This window comes from Amblyraja radiata, chromosome 4 (genome assembly GCF_010909765.2).
Source record: "Amblyraja radiata isolate CabotCenter1 chromosome 4, sAmbRad1.1.pri, whole genome shotgun sequence".
Lineage (NCBI taxonomy): Eukaryota > Metazoa > Chordata > Chondrichthyes > Rajiformes > Rajidae > Amblyraja > Amblyraja radiata.
Window position 1 is genome coordinate 99,788,980 of NC_045959.1, and position 12,081 is coordinate 99,801,060.

At 43.9% G+C, this 12,081-nt stretch overlaps 1 protein-coding gene across 1 annotated transcript in view; it reads left to right on the top strand.

Moving 5' to 3' along the window:
• Positions 1-12,081, top strand: part of LOC116972405 (lethal(3)malignant brain tumor-like protein 4) — a 348,065-nt gene that overhangs the window by 172,139 nt on the left and 163,845 nt on the right. Inside the window, exons 15-16 of the mRNA XM_033020053.1 lie at positions 7,554-7,639; positions 10,477-10,587. Of these exons, the coding sequence (XP_032875944.1) occupies positions 7,554-7,639; positions 10,477-10,587 (197 nt within the window). The remainder of the gene's footprint in view (positions 1-7,553; positions 7,640-10,476; positions 10,588-12,081) is intronic.

The window sequence follows — 12,081 nt, forward strand, 5'->3', positions numbered from 1 at the left end:
ATGCATCAAATTGTCTCACAAAGTGTCTAAAATAAATTTTGCCGTATATTTCCATGTGGAATACAGGAAAACTCTAATAGTCTACGATCCAATTCTTTGGAAATCCTGGTGGTTCAGCGTCTGGCCCAGAGTGATGTTTTCTGCATTCCTCTTAAAATTTGCTGGAGCCCTGTACCATGCGCTCTCTTTAAACTCACCAGGAAACTATTTCCTTTGTACCCTTAATACCCAGTGGGGCCCAGTTGCCCACACCCCTTTTAAATTCACTTGCTCCACGATTCCTACAATCTCTTTAAACATAATGTTCACTGGGAAATGTATTATGGTTGTCTGTAACTACTGTAGCACTACCTAAGCATTTTTTTTGTTTTAATGGGCAGATTAAAAAGCATTTCAAATGTATGAATGTAGACAAAAATGCTGGAGAAATTCAGCGGGTGAGGATAGAGCGAAGGAATATGTGACGTTTCAGGTTGAGATTCTTCTGATGTATGAAAATGTATTCTCAATGAAAATACAATCTCAAATGTATGAAAAATCAGCAGGGAATTTAGTAGTGGGCAAAATATATATATATATATTCTGTTCTAATTGTAGTGTAAATCGTTAACAATTGGTGCCAGCATATAGTGAGCAGGCACCAACGTAGTTAATAAAATAATGATTATAATGTCATAAAATTCTATTAATAGCAATGAAGATGTATTATGTCAAGTGTGACTGCTAGTTTAATTTAGGCAATGATGAAGGGATCAAATAGGCAGGAGAACAACTGCTTACTATGTGTAAAAAAATATATATTTTAACTTAGACATTATGATTGAGAGAGTAGTCTTTGTTGCAATTGAAAATAAAGATAACATTAAATTCAATCTTCAGAAGTTCAGAACACTTCACCTAGGCGACTATAATGTGTCCTAGTATTTGAAAGAAAAGAATTATACATCGTGTCACAATGGATTTATAAATAATTATACTAGCTGCTTTCTCTGATTCGGTGCTGCTCAGTGTAACGTCTTCCATTTCAAAGAGAATTTGATGGTGGAGGACAAGACAGTTTAATCCATAAAGTAGGTTGATTGTTAACCCTTGTATGCTGTTTCTGCAGAGCACTGAGAGGCATGATTTGTAGGTCAGAAAGGACAATACCCCTGGTTAAGGGTGAGGTTCAGTTGCTCTTAAATTAGAGGATTTATTCAAAGTCATGAACTAATTGCCAAAGGAATATTTAAACCAATAAAAAAGCTGACATGAATAAATATGGTGATCATAATACATATTGAAGTGTACCACCTGATGCACTGAATTCCTCTTTAAAACAAACTATCTGTTCTGGGACTATATGCCTCCAGTTGCATTAAACCTGGCAATGATGGTTGGGCAATGAATTCCAGCATTGCCAGTGAAGCTCATGTCTGAGATGTAATTAAATAACACTAAGAGGAGCAGCAGTTTAAAAATGTGAAAATACGCTGTAGTTATTATCTTGAGACTTTGCATTGTAACATAATTCTTTTTCACAGCACATGTACAGTAATATATACAAAAATCCTTCTACGTTGCTTTCTACTTCAATTATTTAATGAAAATCCTGTTGATTTGTAAAGGGCCTGTCCCACTTTTACAACCTAATTCACGCCCTTTTTTACTCATGGACATTTTTCATCAGGCTAGAAAATCGCCCCGACCTACTTGATGCCACGAGTACCTACGACTAGCATCACGACCTACCTACGACCTACCTACGACCTCCTACGACCTTGTGACGACCATGCTGCGAGTATGAGTCAAGGGCAAACTCGGCAGAGGTCGTGAAAGTGGGACAGGTCCTTAACTCATCTCATAATTTCAAATGCAGGGCATTTCATATTTATCTTAGGTAGCAATGGGTCCAATGGGGTTCATCGGGTAATAAAACAGTATTGAATAGCATCTGTTGTTTGCAGAAATAGTTTTATCACAAAAAAATAAACTGTTTGGAAAAATTATTTTTGACTGAAATAAATTTGTCTATGATTTGTGCGGTGGAGGCCGGTTCTCTGGATACTTTCAAGAGAGAGCTAGATAGGGCTCTTAAAGATAGCGGAGTCAGGGGATATGGGAAGAAGGCAGGAACGGGTCAGATGTGAGCGTCTGACGAAGGGTCTTGACCCAAAACATCACCCATTTCTTTTCTCCAGCCTGTCCCGCTGAGTTATTCCAGCATTTAGTGTCTATCTTCAGTGTAAACCAGCATCGGCAGTACCTTCCTACAAGAGCTTCAATTAAGTTTGTTGGGTTCACCTTTAAACTCGCTAAGGTCCTGTCTACAGCACTTTCTTTAAACTTAACACAGCACCATTTCCTGGTCTTCTTTCATACTCATCAGGTTCGCAAGACGATTTATTAAACTGCAGTATAACATTTTTAAAAGAAAAACAGTGTAAGAGGAATTCAGTGCACCAGGTGGTACACTTCAATTAAAACAGTGCAATATTATCGAAGTAATGTCCAAGTGTCCAAGCACTGCCAATGTCCAGAGGATGCCAGAATACTGGATTTTAACCACAGATAGAAATCTATACATAACTAAAACTCTGATCTTGTTCTCCTCCAGTTTGGCGGTTATTCTATTTGCGCAAAAATGGTTTGCGATAGCGCTACGATTTTTCGCCAGTTCACTCCCCGTTCTCCTGTGCTGCGCTTGCACCAATTTTCGTTCCGATCGGTTGAATGTCGTAAACGTTAGCGAGGTTTAAAAAATCTTAAAAACTGCGCATGCGCATATATCGATCTCTTCTCCTGCCTTCCAGCGCCGCGCAGATTAGTCTCTTCCGCTGTCCCCACTCCCCAAGACGGTCCGCCCCTTCCTGCGCCATCGCATCTTTAGTGGAGCAGAGGGTGCAGGAAGGGGCGGAAGGTTTCCAACTGGACATTCAGAGGGACCCGAAACAGCCCAGCCCCAAGCAGCAGCTCCTGCACCACAACCTCCGCTTCCTGCTCTGCGGGCAGCTCTGGCTCGGTCACCCGCCAGCCACCCTCACCCCGCCCCCGGCACAGCGAGCTCGGCTCCGTCGAGGCCCAGGTCCGCGAGTGCTTCGGCCATCTACAGCCAGGGCCAGGCCGAGTATGAGAACCAGGCCGAGTTCCAGGCACTGGCGCTGCTCCTTAGGGGGCGCGTCCTGTGTGGTATGGCTGCCCAGCCTGCAGCTGTTCGTTTTTCACTTTTATTTTATTTTTAGTGAGTTTTAGTGTTTTGTTTTCGGAGTTCTAGTCTTTTTTATGTGGGAGGTGGGGGGGGGGGAGGAAGGGGGAAACTACTTTTCAGGGTCCCTATCTGGTCGGAGAGGCATCTTTTCTCCAGGCTGCACTTTCGACCCGTCCTCACGGCCTACCAGCGGGCCTGGAGCGGCGTTTCCTGAGGTGACCGCCCAGTACCTCGGCTTCGGCTGCGGCACAGCACTGGAGCGCTATTGCGGAGCGGGCGACGCCTTTCCCAGGTCACCGCGCTGGAGCTCCGGTGAGCTGAAGACCGCCGATGAAACATCGCGGATCTGCGGGTCTGTGGTGCGGGCGGCGGCGCTGAACTTTTCACCGGGAGCCTGGGATCTCTCGCCGAGATCGCCAGTGGTGGAGCTCCATCCGGCGCGGCCTTGTTGGCTTCGGAAGCCGCGGTCTCCGGTAAGGGAAGCGGCCGTTCCAGGGTTCCCATGCCGCTGAGAGGATTCTCACGACGCCGGAGCACCATCACCCGGCGAGAACGGCCTGGAACATCGGGCCTCGGTAAAGGCAACTGTGGAGGCCTCAATAGGCCCGACTATGGGTGGACATGGGATGGGGACTGGACATTGTGCCTTCCCTCATAATGGGAACCATTGTGGGGGGATGTTTTTATGTTTAAATTTCTTTATTACTGTCTGTATTCTGTCTTTATGTGCTGCACTGGCAAGAAGCATTTCACTACACCTAGGTGTATGTGACCAATAAAATAACCCTTGAACCTTTGAACCTTTGCTCTACAACCTGGGTAGGTGCTGGGGCAGGGAATGGGAGTGAGGGGAGAAGGATGAGGGAAATGGAGAGAAGGGAGATAGGGTGTTAGAGGGAGATGGGGGGGCAGCGGCGAGCCCTGCTATCTACCCGCTAGCGAGGGACACCGCGGGTCCCAGGACGGGCAGTGCTCCAGCGGCTCCTGCCCGCGGGCACGGACACCGGGAGCGGCCCTAACACACCGCACCGTTACGCGGAGAGTGAGAGAGTCACAGCCTGGCCCACAGCGCGGGGGGAGAAGATGGAGGGTGGGGGAAGTGAGAGGGGAGAGGGATGAGGAGGGAGAGAGGGATGAGGGACGATGTGGTGGAGAGAGGGAGGGAGGGAGGAAAGAGAGGGAGGGAGTGGGGTAGAGGGATGGTGGAGTGCAGGGTGGTAGGGAGGGGGGTAGAAGCGGTTCAGGGTGATGGGCAAGGTGGGATAGAGGGGGGAGTAGAGGAGGATAGGGAGGGGTGGATTTGATGGGAGGGGGATAGGCATGAGTGGTGGAATATTGCATTAAGGGACCCAACGGGTCCCACTTAGTCTAGTATTGTTTAAATTCTCTGGGTACTCTGGCTAAAAGATTCTGTGCATGTGCATCTATCCTACCTATTCCCATCATGATCTTATACACTTCTATAAGATCAGCCCTCATCTTCCTGCACTCCAAGGAATATAGTCCTTGTCTGCCCAACCTCTCCCTGTAGCTCAGGCCCTCAAGTCCTGACAAGAGTTTAGAGCATTCTGATTATATTGTAATATTGGCACAATTTAGACAAACCATAATTAAGATATCTTGATGGACTCAGCTGAAAGTATTCCATGTGTATGAAGATTATGTAGCTTCAGTTCTAAATCTGGGCCATGCAAAGAATTTGCATATTTACACACTTCTTATGTATGTGAAATGTAAAGAGAAAGGGCCAATTAGCGGGATTATTTGGTACAGGAAAGCAAGAGTTGTAAAAAGCTTTTGAAGAAAGATTATGAAGCCTTGCAACCTGTCATGCTAAAGTCAGTATGGAAAAAGCACTAAGAAATGACAAGCAAGAATGAAGGGAAAGGATGTGGCAGAATGTGTCCTTCGACAGAGGCAGTGAGGTAAATTGGTCTCTGTTTTAGTTCAGAGAACTGTTTCATAGGTTTTAAAGTTTGTCTTATTGCAATAGTAATACCTGGAGTTATACCTGTTAAACTTGAAGTTACAAGGTTGTAGGTTCACATTATCTCTATAATTATAAAACTCTGATCTTGGATGTGTGTGTGTGTTTCTTTGTTTGTGTATAATCACATCTTCTCGGAAAAACGACACGCTAACTGTAAAATTTTTACATTTATCCCGTGGAGTCTGAAATCACCTTATTTGAAAAATTCATGCTTTCTTTCTCAAGTTATTAATGAAAATGTTCACAAATCTGAAAAAACTTTGGGGGAAAAAGCTGTCTTTCGCTGATGACGTCACAATGGATCTGCGCACTGTGTTCCACGCGCTGCGAGCGAAGAATGAGCTCTCGGGTCCGTCGGGTCGGGTCCCTCTCCCCCCCCCCCTCCTCCTCCTCCTCCCCCCCTCCTCCTCTCCCCTCCTCCTCTCCCCCTCATCCTCCTCTCCCCCCCATCCTCCTCTCTCCCCCCTCTTTCCCCCCTCTTGCCCCACCCTCTCCCCCCTCTCTGCCCCCCTCTCTCTGTCTCTGCCCCTCTCTCTGTCTCTGCCCCTCTCTCTGTCTCTGCCCCTCTCTCTCTGTCTCTGCCCCTCTCTCTCTGTCTCTGCCCTGTCCCTCCCTCTACCTCCCCTGCCTCTCTAGACGCACCCGCGAGTTGGGGGCTATGCATGAGTGGATAGGGCGAGGATGAGGTAAAAGGATCGAATTAATAATAATATAATATCAAGGGGGGTGGTTTGTGTGTGTGTGTGTGGGGGTCGTTAATGTGTGTGAGATGCCGCAGGCCACCCCCCCCTCCCCCCGCAACCACGGTCTAGTCTATATACTTACAAAACATTGATCTTGGATGTGTGTATAATCATACTGCTCGATAAAACGATGCCCTGACGGTAAAACTTTTACATATTCCTGTAGCGATTTATCCGGTGAAGTCAAAAATCAGATTACCTGAAAATTTCGAACTCTATTTACGAAAATGTTCACAAATGTTTGAAAATAAACAAGATGGGCACCTCACAATGGCTCTGCTCGCGCTGTAATCCACGCGCTGTGAGTGACATCACCTCCCGACCACTCCCCCCCCCCCTTGTCCTCGGGCCCGTGAAGCCTGCCGCCGGGAGCCGCCAATGGGAGCATTCGGGAATCAGCTCTCCTCTGTGATGACCCCTCCCCCCCCCCCCCCCCCCGGGCTCTGGATTGAAGCCGCTGAAGTCCTTTGGTTGACGCACGCCCCGCTCCCAACTCCCTTTCTCCTATCCCACCTGCTCCCCCTCTTTCCTTCCCCCCCTCTCCCCCCCCCCCCCCCCCCTCTTCCCCCCCCCCCCTCTTTCCCCCCCCCCCTCTTTCCCCTCCCTCTTTCTTTGAACAAGCTGGTTGTTTGTTAGGTCTGATCTTTGCTTGAGGGCTGAATGTAATTGCAAGTTTTTATATATGCATCTGACCTGGAATAGAGCATGTGATTATTGGGAAATGTGTGATTTCAACTACTGTCTTTAGCATTCAAATATAAATGCAGAAGAACATTTCAGTTTGGATGCTATTGATATATTTGATTGGAGTAAACAAAGACCTGTAAATACTTTCATTTGAAACAAAATTACTCCGATATTCTCTTGGCCAGTTTCTTAGTGTGAACAAGAAACAAATGTTTAAACTTCTAATGTTAAATTGTCCTTTTTATTTTCTTGCTGGGGAAAAACAATTGTGTAATATAAATGTATGTGCAGTGCCACCAATAGGAGTAGGAGAGTAAATGTGAAAAGATATTTGTTTAATTTTGCGAAGGTATATCACGCTCAATCCTGTGCTGCCTCACCCGCTGAGTTTCTCCAGCGTTTCTGTCCACCTTCGATTTTTCTAGCATCTGCAGTTCTTTCCCACACATCACACTTAATCCTCATCGCAGTGTGCTTTTCCATTCTATTGTACAAAATGTGTGTGACAATCTGAATGTTTTCAGATGCACTAAGTGTGCAAGCACTTTGAATAAATAATGAGCAGTTTTCTATTGGGTGTGGGTGTGGGTGTGCGCCTGTACTGTTGTAACTGCAGGAAATTTGCACTTTCTGCCCTTTTGTATATCTTTTGGATAGGAAAAGGGAATGGGCAGAAATATTTTATTGAGGTGAGTGGGACTTTAAGACATGTACGTTTGCTGTTATTTCAACCCAAATGATCATACTTTATTATCACGTCGTAATTTTCAAAACTATATTTAACATTAAAAAATAATAGATTTATCAGTTTAAAGTGCTGTAAAATGTTTGAAAGACATATCCGACCTTATCCTATTTTCCCCCACATTAGTCATTAGTTCTACTCTCTGTGTTTGGAATTGTACTCCTGCTCAATACAATTCTTAACTTTTTATTTATATTTTAGGCTATCACGATCCAGCCAACTTTTCTTGGAGGAAATACTTGGAGGAATTGGGTGCTACCTCAGCTCCAGCCCGTGCTTTCAAAATAGTATGTTACTGTTAAGAAAATTAATCAGATATAATTTTAAGTAGCAGAAAATATCAAATAATAAGGTCAATGTATAGTTTGTCTATTGATTTCAAACAATGGCAATGAAATAATCACATATTTAAAAACTCATTAGCTAGTTCATGTTCAATTTGGGGGTTTATGTGGTCATCTGTCATCTTAAAATGTAATATTGTCGACCATAACCATTAAATGCCTCATAACGTAACATAAGGTTTAGGACCACAATCAAGGAGAAAGCTCCTGAAACCTTGTTGTGAAACAAAATCACTTGAAAATGTTCAAATTATCAAACCAAACATTTAAAATCGCCATAGGAGCTAAATATATTGGAACATCTTACTTAAATTTGAAATAATTTCAACTCTCTTCTCTTTTCTCGTTTCTTTATTTACTTCTGCATTGGTCTGCCGTGATAAATAGGCAAAAAATTCCCAAATATAATCCTGAAGATATTATAACATGCATAATGCATAATGCTTTGTCTTTTGACACATTACAAATTGATATATATATATATATATATATAAATAATACGATTCTCCTTGTTCATTCTTGGAAGAAAATGCATTTTAATATCCTTATGTCATCCTTGGAAATGCTGCACAGATTTAGCTGTATAATTCAGCTTGTTTTTTTTACTATTTGAGTTTTTATCATCTTCCAAGAGCCAGCTGTACTTTTTGAGAAGGCTCCGCTCCTTCAACATCTGCAGTAAGATGCTGCAGATGTTCTACCAAACGGTGGTGTCCAGTGCCATCTTCTTCACTGTCGTGTGCTGGGGTAGCAGGGCGAAGGCTGGCACTGTCCTGGGGACGGAGTTGGATTCACGGGAGGCTGGTCTTGGAGGGGGAGGATGCTCCTCAAACTGCGGAGCTTCCTGGACAATACAGCTTACCCCGACAAAGACACAATGGTCAACCTGAGGAGTACCTTCAGCAACAGACTGGTTCCACCAAGATGCAGTACAGAACGCCACAGGAGATCCTTGTTCCCTGTGGCTATAAAACTGTACAACTTCTCCCCCTTCTGTCATGGGGTAGACTGACTCCACTCCCCCTCCCCAATCTTTGCACATCCCCAATCCTTTCCACTCGTCACTTTAATTTCATGTTTCATGTATCTTGGGTTTTATGACTGTTGGCTGATCAATTTCCCTCCTGGGATAAATAAAGTTCTATCGTATCGTATAGCACAATGATTTAACTTGCTTAGTGCTGAATTTTCCATCACCCACAAGTACCTTTTAATTCTTTTTATTTCCATGCCATCCATAATCTAATTGAATTACTTCCTTTCCATGTGCACCATCCTTTTACAATCTTTCTTTACACCTATGAAAGCTATTTTTTGGTTCAACCCATGCCTGGTATAGCATCAACGTATGGAATTACTGAAGCCAAGAATAGGAGTAGGGTCTCCAAAAACATGGGTATACAAGCAATTTAAAAGGTGTGTCTTGGGGCTGAGGAGTGAAATTAAGGGAACGTGGTCATTAATAGGCAGCAGGGTAACACAGCATGGTTACAAAACTGGAAGGTGTATGTGATGTCCTCGTCCATTGTAGCTTTAAGACAAATTAATTATTTTCCCTATGGTGCTCCATTACTGCCATTTTCATGCAGATGACAAGGTAGACCAAAATGCTGGAGAAACTCAGCGGGTGAGGCAGCATCTATGGAGCGAAGGAATAGGTGACGTTTTGGGTCGAGACCCTTCTTCAGACTGATGTGGGGGTGGGGGGGAAGAAGAAAGGAAGAGATGGAGACAGTGCGCTGTGGGAGAGCTGGGAAGGGGAGGGGAAGGAGGGAGAAAGTAAGCACTACCTCAAATTGGAGAAGTCAATGTCCATACCGCTGGGGTGTAAACTACCCAAGCGAAATATGAGGTGCTGCTCGATGACAATATTTGTGTGCATATAAGTTTCATAATTTTGTTTATATTTTCTGTTCCATTAAATCATTACTTTTTCAGATTTATGCAATTATTTTAAGAAATGCTAGATGTTGCCTTTGTGTGGATTAAAAACAAATCCTCAGTGGTCAGGAATATCACAATTTATTTGGTTAAAATTAATTGAATTTTAAAGGGAAAGATATGAAAAGTTGTATGTCTTCCACATTAATAGCCTCTGGTCTTAGTAAGCTACAATTCTCCTGCCTTCCCATTGAAGTCTGAAGAAGGCTCTTGACCTGAAAGATGCTGTCTGTCCTGCTGAGTTACTCCAGCATTTTGTGTCTATCACCAGCTTGTATGACTTCCATGTTTCAAACAGATGCATAGAAGTTGGAGGTCAGCTGACTCACAAGGAGACTATTGCTAGAGTGGAGCAATATAGTGAGAGGAATGGGTGATGTTTTTGGTCGTGACCCTTCTTCAGACTGATGTCAGGGGAGAGGGAGATACATAGATAAGGAAGTGTAAGGTGTAAAAATATGACAACGGGATTGGAGAACAAGGAAAATGTAGAATAGATCATTGTTAGATGGCAGAAGATAACAACAAAGCAAACAGATAAAATGTAATCGGAGACAGTATAACTGGTGGGAGAACTGGGAAGGGGGAAGGATGGAGAGAGATGGAAAGCAAGGGTTACTTGAAGTTAGAGAAGTCAATGTTCATACCGCTGGGGTGTAAGCTGCCCAAGCGAAATACTACTGGCAGTGCATTATTAATATTGTTACAGTGTTACAGAAATCATTATCAAAGCTAAACTTTCTCGGATTGTGCATATTGCGATAATTCAATGTATATATGTGATTAACAGTTTTTGATCATTTCTACAAGTGACGTGGCCAACTGAATATTTTTTCCAGAGACCACCACATGGATTCCAAGTGAATATGAAATTTGAAGCTGTGGATAAACGTAATCCACTGTTGATTCGTGTTGCTACAGTTGCAGATACCGATGATCAAAGGATCAAGGTACTAATTTATTCTCGCAAATTCTAACAACATATTCAAAGATTCACTATTCATTACAGTATTTCTTAGATCTTTAATTCCTTTCACAGTTTTTACAGATTTTCCCATTTTCAAGTATAGCCATTTGTGCAGCTTTACTTTTTGCTGTTGATGTATAGCTTAATTAAAAATATGCCAACCAATGATTTCCTAACCACATTCAATTTAAAAGAAATGTTGTCATGCAAGTGACAGGTGAACATTATTATCAATGTGGTTCATAATTTTTTTTCCCTTTTCTTTATTAGTACGGGTGTCAGGGGTTATGGGGAGAAGGCAGCAGAATGGGATTGAGAGTGGAATGATAGATCAGCATGATTCAATGGCAGAATAGATTTGATGGGCTGAATGGCCTAATTATGCTGTTATAACTGATGAACTTACTGTTCATTATCTCGTCTCCTTTACTCTTTGTCTATTTTGGATTGTACCACAGCAGCATAACCATTGAGCCAGGATGGTATCACATATGGAGGAGAGAATTTATGCCAAAGAACATCTGTTTCTGTACAAATAGTTCCTCTGATTTTACTCTTTTATTAATTGGATAAAATAGTATTTTTCACAAACTCCTTGGGTTAACAAAAGTCATATAATACCCGGCCTATGTTTGAACCTTTTTAAAGCATTGGGAAAAGAGATGCAGGAGGGCCAGTATTTAAGCATGCAGGTACAGCAGGCAGTGAAGAAAGCAAATGGCATGTTGGCCTTTAAACAAGAGAAATCGAATATAGGAGCAAAGAGGTCCTTCTGCAGTTGCACAGAGCCCTAGTGAGACCACACCAGGAGTATTGTGTTTAAGAAGGAACTGCAGATGCTGGAAAATCGAAGGTAGACAAAAGTGCTGGAGAAACTCAGCGGGTGCAGCAGCATCTATGGAGCGAAGGAAATAGGCAACGTTTCGGGCCAAAACCCTTCTTCAGACTGATGTAGGGTGGGGGGGGGGGAGGGAGAATAAAGGAGAAAGGAAGAGGAGGAGCCAGAGGGCTGAGGGAGAGCTGAGAAGGGGAGGAGACAGCAAGGGCTACCGGAAATTGGAGGTCAATGTTTATGCCGCTAGGGTGCAGAGTGTAGAGTGACTATGACAGAGGTTCACCTGCATCTCCTCAAACCTCATCTATTGCATCTGCTGCTCTAGATGTCAGCTGATCTACATCGGTGAGACCAAGCGTAGGCTCGGCGATCGTTTCGCCGAACACCTCCGCTCGGTTCGCATTAACCAACGTGATCTCCCTGTGTCTCAGCACATCAACTCACCCTCCCATTCCAAATCCGACCTTTCTGACCTGGGCCTCCTCCGTGGCCAGAGTGAGCACCACCGGAAATTGGAGGAGCAGCACCTCATATTCTGCTTGGGCAGTTTGCACCCTAGCGGCATAAGCATTGACTTCTCCAAATTCCAGTAGCCCTTGCTGTCTCCTCCCCTTCTCAGCTCTCCCTCAGCCCTCGGGTACC